We start from the raw sequence: 19,750 nt of genomic DNA on the forward strand, positions 1-19,750 counted from the left end.
TTTTGTGAGAAACCCAAGGATAGTGAAGTTAAGTAATAAGGGTATGATTTCAGTTAGTAGGTGGGTGGTAAAACTGTGATTTGGGCCTACGCTTATCTACCCAGGGGTTTTTCATCACTCCCATGCTAACTCTCTAACTAAAAGGATCTAAAAGGATCTAAAGGGATCATCCAGGTAGAGCATGCCAAATGCTATATTACAAGGATTTACAGGGGAACCCTTCATTGTGCTTCTTACGAAATCTCTCGGGCTGTCACAGCACAGGTTTTCAAGTTTCTTTAATTGTGAAGAATACAAAGACTACTCAAGTTTTAACATCTTCTTTACAGAGTTCATCTCAATAGATAGAACTTGAAACTTGGGGGTCGGGCATTGGCACAGTAGATTAAGCGCATGTTGCGCAAAGTGCAAGGACTGGCATAAGGATCCTGGTTCGAGCCCCTGGCTCCCCACCTGCAGGGGAGTCACTTCACAAGGGGTGAAGCAGGTCTGCAGGTATCTATATTTCTCTCCCCCTCTCTGTCTTCCCCTCCTCTCTCCATTTCTCTCTGTCCTATCCAACAATGAACATCATCAACAATGGCAATAATAATAACCACAACGAGGCTACAACAACAAGGGCAACAAAAGGGGGGAAAATGGCCTCCAGGAGCAGTGGATTCATGGAGCAGGCATTGAGCCCAGCAATAACCCTGGAGGAAAAAAAAAACTGCACACCTGCTTTACAAGGATTTCACAAAGATTAACCATAGCTAGATATACACAGTGAGGGCTCCCATCTGTCTCAGAGGAGATGTTTTTTAGTTACAGAATATGTGCTTCTTTATAATTACTATCTATTTATTCTTCTGCATAATGGCTGATTCTAATGTATATATTGTGCTCAGGGCATGGGATTTCCTAGAGCTCTTGGGATGAAAGCTGTTGTTAATAAGGGGGTTGGCAGGTGGCTCTCTGAGTAGAGCATATGTTACCATATCGCCAGCCCACCATATTGGAATGGTAGTGAGGGAGTGGTGGAACATTGCTCCTCTCTCCCTCTCCCTCTCTACTTTTCTCTATTGCTCTGCCTCTCATTCTCTAAAGGAAAAAAAAAAAAAAAGAGTCTTTCTGGGAGTGGTGGAGAAAAAAGCTGTTAGGAAGGAAAATTCTGCTTGGTAAGAACAGACTGGGGAAGAGGAAGATGGAAATATATTGGATAACTTGGGTTTCCATTCTTGAACCTTTGCTATAGCTGGACTACAATTCACCCTACCTTTGAAAAGTTGCCACCAGCCACAGCTGGCAGTATTTTAGGAAGGTAATGTTTATTGGTCATTTCCATTTGTGCTTCTGCATCTGGAGCACAAAGACCACATCACTGCCTTCCCAATGACTCTCTGACCCCACCCCCACACCTCAAGTTTAGATGATTACTCAGCTATCACCTTATCCCTACCCCTTACCAAGAAGAAGTGGCTCCAACATCTGTTAGTTCACTGACTACCAGGAAGGTTGGATAGGCTGACTGGACAAATATTTGCTTTCATTAACCACTGCTTAATGAATGACTATTACATGCTTGGAAATGTACTGGGCTGGAAATGTTTCCTTGCCTTCTTCACAGCCTCTTATCCCTTCTGAAGCTGTGTGCTCAACTGAGTAGGGTGGCCTTCTTACATACAGAAAGGCCACCTGCTAATCTTCAAGTAGCTTCCCTTCTTGGTGGAACCTGTAAACAATGATTTATTTTTTTTTGACCAGGGTTATTTCTGGGGCTCTTGCAGACAACAACTTCACTTCTCCTGTTAGCCATTTTTTTCTTTCTTTTAATAGAGGGTGAGAGAAAGAGAGAAAGAGAAACACTTGCAGCACAGCTCCAACAATCATGGTGCTTCTTCCCTGTAGATGGGGCCTGGGGTCTTGAACACAGGTCCTGTACATGGTTGTATGTGTGGTCTACTGACTACATAACCACCAGTCCCTGTGAGTAAGTGCTAAGTGCATGTTTCCTTCCTCTGATGTCTCTCAAGGTACACAAGTGGCACATAAGACAATCATTCTTATCAAAGACCTGGCAGTGTGTTGAGGACAGAGATAAGAAGCTTGAACTTATTCACTGAGGAAGGTGTCCTTCACTGTTTTGTTGTGTTGACCCAGGAACTGTCTGGAAGTCATTAGTTTTGATTCAACCTGAGAAAAATATAAAGTCACTAGGTTCCCCTTCCCACTATGCTCACCCATCCCCAGTGCATATCAAAATTTCCAGATTAGAGGGTCAGTCAAGAAGTAAGGATGTGACTACTGAGTTACAGAGGTGGGGATACAAAGTAGCAGCAGCTGTGTTTCTCTCCTCTCCTCTCAAGGTTATTAGAAAGCTGAAAGCTGAAATAGCTGAGCTAAGAACACAACTAGTTGAACAGCTAAAACAGTATCAGAACAGGGTAACAAAATAGATGAACTCCAGAAAACAGTAGAGGGGAGAGAGAGAATAGAATAAATGAGGCTGAAGACAGAGTTAGCAAGATTGAGGATGAATTAGAGACAACAAAAAAGAAGTAAGAGATTTCAAAAGGAGATTAAGAGATACAGAAAACAACAACAGAGACCTGTGGGATGACTTCAAAAGAAATAATATATGAATTATTGGCTTGCCAGAGGAAGAAAGAGTGGGAGGGGAAGAAAGCAATCTTCAGGCTATAATAGCTGAAAACTTCTCTAGTCTAGACAACATCAAAGATATAAAGGTTCAAGAAGCCCAGAAGGTCCCAAACAGAATTAACCCAGACTTAAAGACACCAAGACACATCCTATTTAGAATGGAAAGGAATAAGGATAAATAAAGGATCCTGAAGGCTGCAAGAGAAAAACAAAGAGTCACCTACAGAGGAAAACCCATAAGATTAGCAGCAGACATCTCCACAAAAACACTACAGGATAGAAGAGAATGGCAAGATATCTATCGAGTACTCAATGAGAAAAGCTTTCAGCCAAGAATACTGTATCCTGCTAGCCTGTAATTCAGACTAGATGGAGGCATACAAACCTTCTCAGACAAGCAACAGTTGAAAGAATCAACTATCACCAAGCCTTCCCTGAAAGAAGTTCAGAAAGGTCTCCTATAAACAATCAGACCACCATAAATAGTCCATATATCAGAACACTCTAAAGCTGTACATGAATGGCATTAAAATATCTTCAATCTATGATGTCAATAAATGTCAGTGGCCTGAATTTGCCTACGAAAAGGCACAGACTAAGAAGATGGATCAGAAAACACAACCCAACAATCTGATGACTACAGGAAACCCACCTAACTCAACAAGACAAACACAGACCTAAAGTGAAAGGATGGAAAAATATCATACAAGCCAATGGCCCACAAAAAAAGGGCAGGAACATCTATTCTCATATCTGACATGATAGACTTTAAAAATAGATAAGATGAAGAAAGATAGGGATGGACACTACTTAATGCTCAGAGGATCAATCAATAAGAGGACATAACAATTACTAACATCTATGCACCCAATGAGAAGCCATCTAAATACATCAAACATCTACTGAAAGAGCTATAGCAATATATTAACAGCAACACAGTCATAGTAGGGGACTTCGACAACCCACTTTCTCAACTTGAAGATCATCCAGGCAGAAAATCAATAAAGACATGTGGGATAGATTAACTAGAACTATCGGACATTTTCAGAGTCATTCATCCTAAGAAACTGGAATACACATTCTATTGGACATTTTCAGAGTCATTCATCCCAAGAAATTGGAATACACATTTTACTCAAATCCACATGGGTCATTCTCAAGGACAGACCATATGTTAGGCCACAAAGACAGCATCATCAAATTCAAGAGCATTGAAATCATCCCAAGCATCTACTCAGAACATAGTGGAGTTAAACTAACATTTAACAATCAACAAAAGATTAGTAACAGTCCCAAAATGTGGAAGTTCAACAGTACACTCCTTAACAACTACTGGGTCAAAGAGGAAATGAAGGAAGAAATCAAAATGTTTCGAAAGTTCAATGAAAATGAAGACACAAGCTATCAGAATATTTGGGACACAGCTAAGGCAGTACTGAGAGGGAAGTTCATAGCCATAAAAGCACACATTAGGAAACAAGAAAAAACACAAATAAATAGCCTGATTGCACATCTTAAAGATCTAGAAGAAGAAGAACAAAGCAACCCTAAAGCAACCAGAAGGACAGAAATCACTAAAGTTAGGGCAGAAATAAATAACATTGAAAATAGGAAAACCATACAAAAGATCAATGAAAGTAAATGTTGGTTCTTTGAAAGAGTGAACAAAATCGACAAACCTTTAGCCAGACTCACTAAACAAAAAAGGAAGAAGACCCAAATAAACCAGATAGTAAATGAAAGAGGAGATATCATAGCAGACATCTCGGAAATTTAACATATCTTACGAGAATGCTATGAACAAGTATATGCCACCAAACTAGAGAACCTTGAAGAAATGGATGATTTCCTAGATAACCTACGAACTTCCCAAACTAAGTAAAGAGGAAGTAGGAAACATGAACAGGCCTGTCACAACTAATGAAATTGAAACAGTTATCAAAATTCTTCCCAAAAATAAAAGTCCTGAATCAGATGGTTTTACAAATGAATTCTTCAAAACCTTCAAAGAAGAACTAATACCTCTACTTTTATTTTATTTTTTAATATTTATTTATTTATTCCTTTTTGTTGCCCTTGTTGTTTTATTGTTGTAGTTATTATTGTTGTTGATGTCACTGTTGTTAGATAGGACAGAGAGAAACAGAGAGAGGAGGGGAAAACAGAGAGCGAGATAGAAAGATAAGATGCCTGCAGACCTGCTTCACCTCCTGTGAAGTGATTCCCCTGCTGGTAGGGAGCCAGGGGCTCGAACCTGGATCCTTACGCCAGTCCTTGCATTTGCACCACCTTTCGCTTAACCCGCTGCACTACTGTCTGACTCCCTTACCTCTACTTTTAAAAGTCTTCCAGAAGATTGAAGACACTAGAATACTCCCTTCCAGCTTCTATGAAGCCAACATCACTGTGATATCAAAAGCAGACAGGAACACAGCCAAAAAAGAAAACTACAGATCAATATCTCTGATGAACATAGATGCTAAAACACTGAACAAAATTCTAGCCAACAGATACAGAAGTATATTAAAAAGATTGTTCATCATGACCAAGTGGGGTTTATCCCAGGCATGCAAGGTTGGTTTAATATACGTAAATCAATCAATGTGATCCACCACATCAACAAGAGCATGACCAAAAACCACATGGTCATATCAATAGATGCAGAGAAAGCCTTTGATAAAATACAATATCCCTTTATAATCAAAACACTACAAAAAATGGGAATAGATGGAAAAGTCCTGAAGATTGTGGAGTCTGTATATAGCAAACCTACAGCCAATATCATACTCAATGGTGAAAAACTGGAAGCATTTCTCCTCAGATCAGGTAATAGACAGGGCTGCTTACTATCACCATGACGATTCAACATAGTGCTGGAAGTTCTTGCCATAGCAATCAGGCAGGAGCAAGGAGTTAAAGGGATACAGATTGGCAGAGAAGTCAAACTCTCCCTATTTGCAGATAACATGCTAGTATACATAGAAAAACCTAAGGAATCCAGCAAGAGCTTTTGAAAATCATTAGGCAATACAGTAAAGTGTCAGGCTACAAAATTAACATTCCAAGGTCAGTGGCATTCCTTTATGCAAACACTACGTTAGAAGAAGTTGAAATCCAGAAATCAATTCCTTTTATAGTAGCAACAAAAACAATAAAATATCTGGGAATAAATGTAATGAAAGAAGTAAAAGACTTGTATACTGAAAATTATGAGTCACTACTCAAGGAAATTGAAAAGACACAAAGAAGTGTAAAGATATTTCATGTTCATGGCTTAGAAGAATTAACATCATCAAAATGAATATACAACCCAGAGCCATCTACAAATTTAATGCTATCCCTTTCAAGATCCCAATCACTTTTTTTTTTTTTTTTTAGAGAATAGAACAAATGCTACAAATGTTTATCTGGAACCAGAAAAAACCTAGAATTGCCAAAATAATCTTGAGAAGAAAGAACAGAACTAGAGACATCACACTCCCAGATCTCAAGTAGTATTATAGGGCCATTGTCATCAAAACTGCTTGGTACTGGAACATGAATAGACACATTAACCAGTGAAATAGAATTGAGAGCCCAGAAGTAAAATCTCACGCCTATGGACATCTAATCTTTGACAAAGGTGCCCAGAGTATTAAATAGGGACAGGAGAGTCTCTTCAAGAAATGATGTTGGAAAAAAATGGGTTGAAACAAGAAGAATGAAACTGAACCACTATATTTCACCAAATACAAAAGTAAATTCCAAGTGGATCAAGGACTTGGATGCTAAACCAGAAACTATCAGCTACTTAGAGGAAAATATTTGCAGAACTCTTTTCTGCATAAATTTTAAAGACATAGAGCAGCAGATCGCTTTCTCTCCTCTCCTCTCCTCTCCTCTCCTCTCCTCTCCCAGATCAACTAGGGATACCAAAGGAGACCACCTGGGACCGAAACAAGACAGGACTAGAATGACCACAGGAACCCACTAAATCACCAGTGAGTATAAACATGTGTGGCTGGTGAAAGAGAGGAGAGAGGAGCATAAGGAGAGATTAAGTGACTGCTAACAGTCCAGCAGTTTATCAGTTGAGACACCACCTCCAGTCTGCTCCACCAACAAGGGGACAGCTGAAGGGAGGAGGACTCCCCAGAGACTCACCAAGTGCAACTCTGAGTCTCCATTGAAACTACCCTCAGAATCTGGAGCTGCGACAGGGAGGGACACCAGGGGACAGAGATCTAACCAGGAAATTTAGGAGAAGACCTATACCTCAGTGGCATAGCTGAGTGACTGTGAAAGTCTCTTTGCATAACCACTGGATTATCTCTGCCACACCCTGCTTTATCTCTTGGTCAGGAGTCAGTGATTAAGCTGAAGCCTATTGATAGTTTAAAAGCCCTCAGGCTCCCATAGCCTACAGGGAAGGAAAAAAAAAGAGGCTTTTAAACCACTGAGCTCAACTCAGGGATTAAAATACTATTGAAACAACTGTTAACTTCCACCACTGTGAACCCTTTAATTAACTTACTTAGACACAAGTCAATCCAGGCAATAGTGATCAATAATTTGAAAAGTACTGATAAAGGGAACTCATAACATAATATATAAAATGGTTAAAACAACAACAAGAAATATTGGAGAATCGAACCAGGACAAGAGTCCAGCTAAAAATCCTCCAGAGGGTGAAGCACAAAATAAAAAGTTCAACATCCAAACATTAGCTAAGGAAATAATAACAGGAGTGAGTAAACAATTTGAAAAAATTGTAATCAGAAATACAGGAACAACAAATGAGACTATGGAAGAAAATACTAATTATCTCATGGTTATTAGAGAGCTGAAAGCTGAAATCGCTGAGCTAAGAACGCAACTAGTTGAACAAGCTAAAACATTATCAGAACAGGGAAACAAAATAGATGAACTCCAGAAAACAGTAGAGGGCAGAGAGAATAGAATCAATGAGGTTGAAGACAGAATTAGCAAGTTTGAGGATGAATTAGAGACAACTAAAAAAGAAGTAAGAGATCTCAAAAAGAGATTAAGAGATGCTGAAAACAACAACAGAGTCCTATGGGATGACTTCAAAAGAAACAATATACGCATTATTGTCATACCAGAGGAAGAAAGAGAAGGAGAGGAAGAAAGCATTTTCCAGGCCATAATAGCTGAAAACTTCTCTAGTCTAGACAACATCAAAGACATAAAGATTCAAGAAGCCCAGAGGGTCCCAAACAGAATTAACCCAGACCTAAAGACACCAAGACATATTATACTTAGAATGGAAAGGAATAAGGATAAAGAAAGGATCCTGAAGGCTTCAAGAGAAAAACAAAGAGTCACCTACAAAGGAAAGCCCATAAGATTAGCAGAAGACTTCTCCATACAAACACTACAGGATAGAAGAGAATGGCAAGATATTGAGTACTCAATGAGAAAGGCTTTCAACCAAGAATACTATATCCTGCTAGACTGTCATTCACACTAGATGGAGGCATCAAAACCTTCTTAGACAAGCAACAGTTGGAAGAATCAACTATCACCAAGCCTGCCCTGAAAGAAGTTCAGAAAGGTCTCCTATAAACAATCAGACCACCATAAATAGTCCATATATCAGAACACTCTAAAGCTGTACATGAATGGCATTAAAATATCTTCAATCTATGATGTCAATAAATGTCAATGGCCTGAATTCACCTATTAAAAGACACAGAGTAGGAAGATGGATCAGAAAACACAACCCAACAATATGCTGTCTACAGGAAACCCACCTAATTCAGCAAGACAAACACAGACTTAAAGTGAAAGGATGGAAAAATATTATACAAGCCAATGGCCCACAAAAAAAGGGTAGGAACATCTATGCTCATATCTGACACGATAGACTTTAAAAATAGATAAGATGAAAAAAGATAGGGATGGACACTACTTAATGCTCAGAGGATCAATCAAGAGGACTTAACAATTATTAACATCTATGCACCCAATGAGAAGCCATCTAAATACATCAAACTGCTACTGAAAGACCTATAGCAATATATTAACAGCAACACAATAATAGTAGGGGACTTCAACACCCTACTCTCTCAACTTGACAGATCATCCAGGAAGAAAATCAATAAAAATATAAGGGAACTAAATGGATAGATAAACTAGAACTATTGGACATTTTCAGAGTCATTCATCCCAAGAAACTGGAATACACATTTTACTCAAATCCACATGGGTCATTCTCAAGGATAGACCATATATTAGGCCACAAAGACAGCATCAGCAAATTCAAGACCATTGAAATCATCCCAAGAATCTTCTCAGACTACAGTGGAATTAAACTAACACTTAACAATCAACAAAAGATTAGTAACAGTCCCAAAATGTGGAAGCTCAACAGTACACTTCTTAACAACTTCTGGGTCAAAGAGGAAATCAAGGAAGAAATCAAAATGTTTCGAGAGTTCAATGAAAATGAAGACACAAGCTATAAAAATATTTGGGACACAGCTAAAGCAGTACTAAGTGGGAAGTTCATAGGTATACAAGCACACATAGAAGTTCATAGATATACAAGGAAACAAGAAAAAGCACAAATAAATAGCCTGATTGCACATCTTAAAAGTACTAGAAGAAGAACAACAAAGGAACCCTAGAGCAACCAGAAGGACAGAAATCACTAAAGTTAGGGCAGAAATCAATAATATTGAGAATAAGAAAACCATACAAAAGATCAACGAAAGTAAATCTTGGTTCTTCAAAAGAGTGAATAATATTGACAAACCTTTAGCCAGACTCACAAAACAAAAAAGGGAGAAGACCCAAATAAACTAGATAGTAAATGAAAGAGGAGATATCACAACAGACACCGCAGAAATTCAACATATCATGTGAGGCTTCTATGAACAACTATATGCCACCAAGCTAGAGAACCTGGAAGAAATGGACGATTTCCTAGATACCTACCAACTTCCAAAACTAAGTAAAGAGGAAGTGGATAACATGAACAGGCCCATCACAGCTAATGAAATTGAAAAGTTATCAAAAATCTCCCCAAAAGTCAAAGTCCTGGACTAGATGGTTTTACAAATGAATTCTACAAAACCTTCAAAGAAGAACTAATGCCTCTACTTTTAATAGTCTTCCAGAAGATTGAAGACACTGGAATACTCCCTTCCAGCTTCTATGAAGCCAACATCACTCTGATACCAAAAGCAGACAGGGACACAACCAAGAAAGAAAACTACAGACCAATATCTCTGATGAACATAGATGCGATATCTCTGATGAACATAGATGCGAATATCTCTGATGAACATAGATGCGAAATATCTCTGATGAACATAGATGCGAAAATATTGAACAAAATTCTAATATCTCTGATGAACATAGACCAATATCTCTGATAGACCAATATCTCTGATGAACAGACCAATATCTCTGATGAACATAGATGAGAAAATATTGAACAAAATTCTAGCCAACTGGATACAGCAGTATATCAAAAAGATTGTTCATCATGACCAAGTGGGGTTTATCCCAGGCATGCAAGGTTGGTTTAATATATGTAAATCAATCAATGTGATCCACCACATCAACAAAAGCAAGACCAAAAACCACATGGTCATATCAATAGATGCAGAGAATGCCTTTGACAAAATACATCCCTTTATGATCAAAACACTACGAAAAATGGGAATAGATGGAAAATTCCTGAAGATAGTGGAGTCTATATATAGCAAACCTACAGCCAACATCATACTCAATGGTGAAAAACTGGAAGCATTTCCCCTCAGATCAGGTACTAGACAGGGCTGCCCACTATCATCATTACTATTCAACATAGTGTTGGAAGTTTTTGCTGTAGCAATCAGGCAGGAGCAAGGAATTAAAGGGATACAGTTTGGAAGAGAAGAAGTCAAACTCTCTTTATTTGCAGGTGACATGATAGTATACATGGAAAAACCTAAGGAATCCAGCAAGAAGCTTTTGGAAATCATTAGGCAATACAGTAAGGTGTCAGGCTATAAAATTAACATTCAAAAGTCAGTGGCATTCCTCTATGCAAACACTAAGTTAGAAGAAATTGAAACCCAGAAATCAGTTCCTTTTACTATAGCAAGAACAACAATAAAATATCTAGGAGTAAATCTAAGCAAAGAAGTGAAAGACTTGTATACTGAAAATTATGAGTCACTACTCAAAGAAATTGAAAAAGACACAAAGAAGTGGAAAGATAGTCCTTGTTCATGGGTTGGAAGAATTAACATCATCAAAATGAATATATTACCCAGAGCCATCTACAAATTTAATGCTATCCCCATCAAGATCCCAAGCACATTTTTTAGGAGAATAGAAAAAATGCTACAAATGTTTATCTGGAACCAGAAAAGAACTAGAATTGCCAAAACAATCTTGAGAAAAAAGAACAGAACTGGAGGCATCACACTCCCAGATTTCAAACTGTATTATAGGGCCATTGTCATCCAAACTGCTTGGTACTGGAACATGAATAGACATATTGACCAGTGGAATAGAATTGAGAGCCCAGAAATGAGTCCCCACACTTATGGACATCTAATCTTCGACAAAGGTGCCCAGGCTATTAAATGGGGAAATCAGAGTCTCTTCAACAAATGGTGTTGGGAACAATGGGTTGAAACATGCAGAACAATGAAACTGAATCACTGTATTTCACCAAATACAAAAGTAAATTCCAAGTGGATCAAGGACTTGGATATTAGACCAGAAACTATCAGATACTTAGAGGAAAATATTGGCAGAACTTTTTTCCGCATAAATTTTAAAGACATTTTCAATGAAACGAATCCAATTATAAAGAAGACTAAGGCAAGTATAAACCTATGGGACTACATCAAATTAAAAAGCTTCTGTACAGCAAAAGAAACTACTACCCAAACCAAAGACCCCTCACAGAATGGGAGAAGATCTTTACATGCCATACATCAGATAAGAGTTTAATAACCAACATATATAAAGAGCTTGTCAGACTCAACAACAAGACAACAAATACAACCATCCAAAAATGGGGGGAGGACATGGACAGAATATTCACCACAGAAGAGATCCAAAAGGCCGAGAAACACATGAAAAAATGCTCCAAGTCTCTGATTGTCAGAGAAATACAAATAAAGACAACAATGAGATATCACTTCACTCCTGTGAGAATGTCATACATCAGAAAAGGTAACAGCAGCAAATGCTGGAGAGGGTGTGGGGTCAAAGGAACCCTCCTGCACTGCTGGTGGGAATGTAAATTGGTCCACCCTCTGTGGAGAACAGTCTGGAGAACTCTCAGAAGGCTAGAAATGGACCTACCCTATGATCCTGCAATTCCTCTCCTGGGCATGTATCCTAAGGAACCCAACACATCCATCCAAAAAGATCTGTATACACATATGTTCTGTCAGCACAATTTGCAATATCCAAAATCTGGAAGCAACCCAGGTGTCCATCAACATATGAGTGGCTGAGCAAGATGTGGTATATATACACAATGGAATACTACTCAGCTGTAAAAAATGGTGACTTCACCGTTTTCAGCCGATTTTAGATGGACCTTGAAAAAAATCATGTTATGTGAAATAAGTCAGAAACAGCAGGATGAATATGGGATGATCTCACTCTCAGGAAGAAGTTGAAAAACAATTCAGAAATGAAAACACAAGTAGAATCTGAAATGTAATTTGCATATCGCACCAAAGTAAAAGACTCTGGGGTGGATGGGTGGGGAGAATACAGGTCCATGAAGGATGATAAATGACATAGTGTGGGTTGTATTGTTAAATGGGAAACTGGGAATGTTATGCATGTACAAACTATTGTATTTACTGTTGAATGTAAAACATTAATTCCCCAATAAAGAAATAAATTTAAAAAAATTTTAAAGACATCTTCAATGAAAGGATTCCAATTACAAAGAAGACTGAGGCAAGCATAAACCTATGGGACTACATCAAATTAAAAAGCTTCTTCACAGCAAAAGAAACCACTACCCAAACCAAGAGACCCCTCACAGAATGGGAGATCTTCAAATGCCATACATCAGACAAGAGGCTAATAACCAGAATATATAAAGAGTTTGCCAATCTGAACAACAAGAAAACAAATAACCCCATCCAAAAATGGGAGGAGGACATGGACAGAATATTCATCACAGAATAAATCCAAAAGGCTGAGAAACATATGAAAAAATGCTCCAAGTCTCTGATTGTCAGAGAAATACAAATAAAGACAACAATGAGATATCACTTCACTCCTGTGAGAATGTCATACATCAGAAACGGTAACAGCAGCAAATGCTGGAGAGGGTGTGGGGTCAAAGGAACCTTCCTGCATTGCTGTTGGGAATGTCAATTGGTCCAACCTATGTGGAGAGCAGTCTGGAGAACTTTCAGAAGGCTAGAAATGGACCTACCCTATGATCCTACAATTCCTCTTCTGGGGATATATCCTAAGGAACCCAACACACCCATCCAAAAAAAATCTGTGTACACATATGTTCTTGGCAGCACAATTTGTAATAGCCAAAACCTGGAAGCAACCCAGGTGTCCAACAACAGATGAGTGGCTGAGCAAGTTGTGGTATATGTACACAGTGGAATACTACTCAGCTATTAAAAATGGTGACTTTACTATTTTCAGCCCATCTTGAATGGACCATGAAAAATTCATGTTAAGTGAGATAAGTCAAAAAGAGAAGGATGAATATGGGATGATCTCACTCTCAGGCAGAAGTTGAAAAACAAGATCAGAAGAGCAAACACAAGTAGAACCTGAACTGGAACTGGCGTATTGCACCAAAGTAAAAGACTTAGGGGTGGGTGGTGGGGGATAATACAGATCCAAGAAGGATGACAGAGGACCTGAGGGGGTTGTATTGCTATATGGAAAACTGGGAAATGTTATGCATGTATAAACTATTGTATTTACTGTGGAGTGTAAAACATTAATTCCCCAATGAAGAAGTTAAAAAAAAAAAGTAGTAAAGGTGTTTGTTTCAAGTCTTAATGGAGTGTCTAAAGGAATACAAGGGCCAGTGAAATAGCTTGCTTGGATAGGGTGATGTTTTGCCATGTATATGACCCAGGTTCAAGCTGGCCCCCACCATACTGGAGGAAGCTTCAGTGCTATGATCTCTGTCATTCTCTCCCTGCCTCTCTGATTCTATTTAATAAAAAAATTAAAGAGCTACAACTTTGATGAATTTGTTTTTGTCTGTTTATTCTGGAAGGGAAGAGGGGAGCAGATCAGATGCTCTTGATATTTAAGTACCTAAGCCTGAACCTTATGTCAACCTGTCCAGACAAGGCACAAATGTTACCACTGAAAATAAATGGCAAAGTCTTTCTCTTTCTCTGTTTCTCTCTCTCGATCCATATATATATATATTACCAGAGCACTTCTTGGCTCTGGCTTATGGTGGTATGGGGATTGAACCTGGGACTTCAGAGCCTTAGGCATGTGAGACTCTTTGAATAAGCAGTATGCTATGTCCCTCACCCCAGATGCATTTTCTTGAGGAAGTTTGTTTTATGCCTGGGTCTAAAGAAGGGGCAAAGCAGAATCAAAAGGGGGAGCATGTGAAGAGAGGCCACCATTTTCCTGACCATCAGCCAGTCTCAGGTCACCAGAGCCCTCCTTACCTGCGGGCAGCACTGTGAGCTGCACGTGCCATGACTCATCAGAAGCCTGGTTGACCCACTTGCTGGGGTTTCCGTGTAGCTGCCACTCAGCCACTTTGCACCAGTACGTGCCAGCATCCTCCATCTCCACCTGCTGCAGTGTCAGGACAAAGTCTGTGGGGGTTGGCCTGTGACAGTGCATGCGCCTCAGCCTGCGGTGTCCCTGGTCACCATATTCCAGCACACCGTCATGCTGCAGATGCACTAGCAGTGCTCCATTCCAGAACCACCTCACTGAGAACAGGGAGGCCGAGCTGCCAGCACTCTCGAGGCTGCAGCAGACCACCACCTCTGTGTGCTCTGTCGCGTTTTCTGTCATGTGCACTTGGGAAACACGCACCTTACTTCCTGAGAAAAAATTGGCAGTGAATTAGAGAAGAGCCAGGGCTTTGAGCTTCAACACCGCCTCTGAAAATGTCTAGTTTTTCCTCCTTTAAATCATTTTTTTTGATGGGGTGGAAGGTTTATGATTTGCATTATAGTTGTACATGCATATAATCTCTCAAGTATTTGTGATATGAGTCTGTAAAACACTCTTGATTTATTTTTTTATTATCTTTATTTATTGGATAGAAACAGCTAGAAATTGAGAGGGATGGGGTGTGATACAGAGGGAAAGAGACAGACAGACACCTGCAACACTGCTTCACCACTCGCAAAGCTTTCCCTCTGCAGGTGGAGGCAAGGGGCTTGAACCCTGGTCCTTGCATATTGTAACATGTGCACTCAACCAGGTGCACCGCCACCTGGCCCTGCAAAACACTCCCCAGGTTAGGTCCCTGTCCATCTTAATACACCAAATACTTAAGTTCTTCATATTTTTCAAATTGACACACTACTTACATAACTCATTTATAAAATATTTTGTTTGTTTTAATAAGGCAATACAGGAAAATAAAGAGACCATGAAAAACCAGAGCACTGCTCAGCTCTGGCTTATGGTGATATTAGGGATTGAACCTGGGGCCTCGGAGCCTCAAGAATGAAAGTCTTTCTACATAACCATTATGCTGTGTCCTCACCCTAAAATTTAGTGCTTTTTAAGGAGACTTAATTATCTACACTTTTGATAATTGGCCTTTAATCTTAAATACTTAAATACTAATCTTAAATACTTATTTGACCTCTGTGCTTCATTTGCTAGGACATTCTCGGCTAGGAGTTAAGTTAACCTCTTCCCCCTTCCTTATCCCTACCTCTGGCTGATGTATCATGAAACTGGAATAGTTTCCAGCTGCTATGGGTCCTGTGTCCTGATGTTTTTAGTTCTCCCTGGTCAGCTCTCTCTATCACTTCCAGTGTGACCCTACACACATGGGTCCCAAACTCTACTGCTAGTCTTCATTCTTAGTCATTCCTCTTCCTCACATATACCCAGGTAGAATCTCAGAGACAGAAACGGGGAGGCTTCCTGAGAGATTAACTAATTTTTTTCAAGGTTTCCTATTTTATTGTATTCTTATGTGGTTCTGAGAAATGAGCCCATGGCTTCATATCTTCATGATACCACTAAGATACTTCCCTCAGTATTTCTAAATAATCTAGATTTTTTAAGTGAAGCCTCTCAAAGTGAGAGATGTGACCTCAAACCAATTATAGTCTGAGTATATAAAAAAAATCAGACAACACTAAGCCCACATTCTCATTGGAGAGCACAGGTTTGAGCTAAAATGTGTCTGCTTCTCTGAAGAAGCTTGCACATGCCATCAGGATGTGCTTGGACAACTGAGAGAAAATGGTGCCAACCATGCAGATGGAGAATGCAGAAGTAGCTGAGTCTTCTGGGCTGACAGAGATAGTAAATGCATTTTGGGAGATGCTGAGTGTTGGGGTGCTTGGGGTATCCGAACAGTGAGGTAGAGTAGGCAGTTGGGTAGAAGGGCCAGGAGCTCAGACCTATTATTTTGAAGACAGTAGCTGAAACCAAGGCAATGTCCAAGAAGCTCTAGAGAGAACATAAAACAAGTGAAAAGGGGGACTGAGTGGTGGCAAAAAAAGCTGGTTGAGCACACATGTTACAATGCACAAGGATCCAGTTCAAGTCCTGTGTTCCTAACTGCAGGAAGAAAGATTCACAAACAGTGAAGCAATACTGCAGACATCTCCCTTTCTCTCTCCCTCTCTCCCTTCTCCTTCCCTTTCAATGTCTCTGTCTCTATCCAAAATAAATAAATTGAAGGAGGAAGAGGAGGAGGAGGGAAGAGGAGGAGAAGAAAGAGGAGGAGGAGGGAAGAGGAAGAGAAGGAAGAGGAGGAGAAGGAGAAAAAGCAGCAGCAGCAACAACAGCAATAGCAATAGCAACAGAAAAAAAAAAAAGCCTGGAATATATCCTGGGGAAAAACTACCAACATTTAGTAGGAAAAAGTAGGGTCTGAGGAATACAGAGAAGGGAGTCAGAGTTAGAAAGGAAGATCCTTTCATTAAATCATTGTTATAAACTCAATGCCCCAATAGAGGGGAGTTCCTTAAAGTAAGAGCTGTGTTTTATTTATCTTTGTATTCCCATGAACATAACATACAATAATGTTCATTACGATCTTACTTTCTGATCTTGTATTGAAAATAGAATTTTGACATACATGAAATTCCTCTCCTGGGGATATATCCTAAAGAACCCAACACACGCATCCAAAAAGACCTGTGTACACAGATGTTCTTGGCAGCACAATTTTTAATAGCCAAAACCTGGAAGCAACTCAGGTGTCCAACAACAGATGAGTGGCTGAGCAAGTTATGGTATATATAGACAATGGAACACTACTCAGCTATAAAAAATGGTGACTTCACCATTTCTAGCCGATCTTGGATGGACCTTGAAAATTCATGTTAAGTGAGATAAGTCAAAAAGACAAGGATGAATATGGGATGATCTCACTCTCAGACAGAAGTTGAAAAAAAAGATCAGAAGAGCAAACACAAGTAGAACCTGAAGTGGAATTGGTGTATTGCACCAAAGTAAAAGACTCTGGGTGGGTTAGGGGAAGAATACAGGTCCAAAACGGATGGCAGAGGACATAGTGGGGGTTGTATTACTATATGGAAAACTGGGAAATGTTATGCATGTGCAAACTATTGTATTTACTGTGGAATGTAAAACATTAATTCCCCAATAAAGAAATATAAAAAAGAGAAAGAAGGGAGTCGGGCTGTAGTGCAGCGGGCTAAGTGCAGGTGGCGCAAAGCACAAGGACCGGCATAAGGATCCCGGTTCGAACCCCGGCTCCCCACCTGCAGGGGAGTCACTTCACAGGCGGTGAAGCAGGTCTGCAGGTGTCTATCTTTCTCTCCTCCTCTCTGTCTTCCCCTCCCTCTCTCCATTTCTCTCTGTCCTATCCAACAACAACAACAATAACTACAACAATAAAACAACAAGGGCAACAAAAGGGAATAAATAAATAAAATAAATATAAAAAAGAGAAAGAAAATAGAATTAAAATAGAATTTTAAGCCCCAAACTCAGTTTACTTATTTGCATGGTGTGTTTAGATCTCAGCCAGTTCCCAAACATTAGCCATGACACTCATTTAATTGTTTTTAATATTTATTTGTTTATTCTCTTTTGTTGCCCTTGTTGTTTTATTATTATAGTTATTATTGTTGTTATTGATGTCGTCCTTATTGGATAGGACAGAGAGAAATGGAGAGAGGAGGGGAAGACAGAGAGGGGGAGAGAAAGATAGACACCTGCAGAGCTGCTTTACCACCTGTGAAGCGACTCCCCTGCAGGTGGGGATCCGGGGGCTTGAACCAGGATCCTTAAGCCAGTCCTTGCACTTTGCAAAAACATGTGCTTAACCTGCTGCACTACTGCTTGACTCCCAACACTCATTTAATTTTAATCAACACTGCTCTTGACCCAGCAGATGCTAAGAGATCCAGTTGATGCTGGCCACGTTTAGACTGCCACACTCTCAGACCGGTACAAATAGATGAAGCTTCTATTGCATTTTTACAGATCTCCTGAGGAAGTGGAGACTCCCTCAGCAAGTCATTCCAATCGTTAACTACTCTTATTTGCCTTATGTTTAGGCAGTCAAATGTTGGAAAGCAATTTCTCCATACATCCCTATAGAGTTGTACAGTTTCTGTTCACAGTGGGAGAAATATGCTTCAGATTACTCTTTCCCTGCCAAATTACAACAGAGCCCCCACCGGAATGACACAGCTTGTTATTATGAGATCTGGAGATACAATACCCAGGGTAACTGCACACTCCAGGAGGCCAGGCAGATAAGCAAACCGATTCAGTGGATCTTGCTCCATTCCAGCTCCTGGAAACCTCTGATTTACCTTAGGTGAACTCTGTGTTTTTGATGGGTTACCACCTCCTGTAGCTACTGTGCATGTGGGCATCACTCTGTGATTCCTCATCCTATTTTCCTCTCCATAGGACAGCTGACCAAGAGACTGACAATCTTATGGACAACGTCACAACATACTCACAAAGTTTACCTGTAGCTTTGAGTTTCAATTCTGTTAAACCAGATTGCTTCCTTCCAAGCTTGTTCCATGAGCCATTTGCAGACAAGAGCCATTCCTCCACAACGCAGTGATACTTGCCCTGATCACTGTTCTCCACATTAAGAATGTGTAGCTGAAACAAGTCCTGGGAAACTCTTTGGGTATGAAACTTCAGTTTTCTCCGTGGGCTGTGAAATTCATCTCCATATTTTACAACATTGATTTGGTTCATTTCCAGGATCTTCAGCCAGGTTGCATTCATGGAAATGGGAGAAAAGTACCAAGTAATGGTGAACTGAAGGTTTCCAGTGGACCAGGACAAGATTCTGCATTCTATGTCAGTGTTAGAGCTGATGGAGATCTCTTGGACTTGACTGCCTGGATTCACTTCTAGCTGGCTGTCTGCATCAGGAGAATAGAAACTGTTACTTTTATTACTTTGATACTCAATGGGATTTTTTTTTAAAAAAAAAGTTCTTTATTTACTAACAGAAGAGAGAAGAAGAGAGAGTGGGAAATAGCGCCATTCTAGAACAAACAATGCTGGGAACCTAACTCAGGAGTTCATGCTTTTAAGACTTTTATACCCACTGTGCCCCCTCCTGGGATGCTAGACAATAGGATTTCAAGGTAGAAGGGACATAAGCTCATAAAGACAAAAATCTCACACATCCATCAGATGTGTCAACTCCCTCTCCAGCACCACAACTCACTCACTGTTCATTCATCCTTCAAACAGATTGCTCTAAGACAAAGCAACCCATTCCATCTTTAAACAGTTCTGCCAATAAAGAGTCTTCCTGATAATAAGTTCAAGTTTCTTTCTGTAACTTCCAGCCACCGATCCTAGTTCTACTTTTGCTTCTGGAGCAGGGGAGGGATATAGAGGATGAAGTAGGAAGGAGGTGTCATACAGAAATACCTAGTTTCTTCTACAGGACAATACTTCTGTGTTTAAGCACAGACATAGT

At 39.7% G+C, this 19,750-nt stretch overlaps 1 protein-coding gene across 1 annotated transcript in view; it reads right to left on the bottom strand.

The window, feature by feature from the left end:
- CD101 (CD101 molecule) overlaps nucleotides 1-19,750 on the bottom strand; it is a 68,955-nt gene that overhangs the window by 12,823 nt on the left and 36,382 nt on the right. Inside the window, exons 7-8 of the mRNA XM_060201817.1 lie at nucleotides 18,771-19,181; nucleotides 14,280-14,666 (exon numbers count right to left, since the gene is read on the bottom strand). Of these exons, the coding sequence (XP_060057800.1) occupies nucleotides 14,280-14,666; nucleotides 18,771-19,181 (798 nt within the window). The remainder of the gene's footprint in view (nucleotides 1-14,279; nucleotides 14,667-18,770; nucleotides 19,182-19,750) is intronic.

The sequence above is a fragment of the Erinaceus europaeus genome, chromosome 11 (genome assembly GCF_950295315.1).
Source record: "Erinaceus europaeus chromosome 11, mEriEur2.1, whole genome shotgun sequence".
Classification (NCBI taxonomy): Eukaryota; Metazoa; Chordata; class Mammalia; order Eulipotyphla; family Erinaceidae; genus Erinaceus; species Erinaceus europaeus.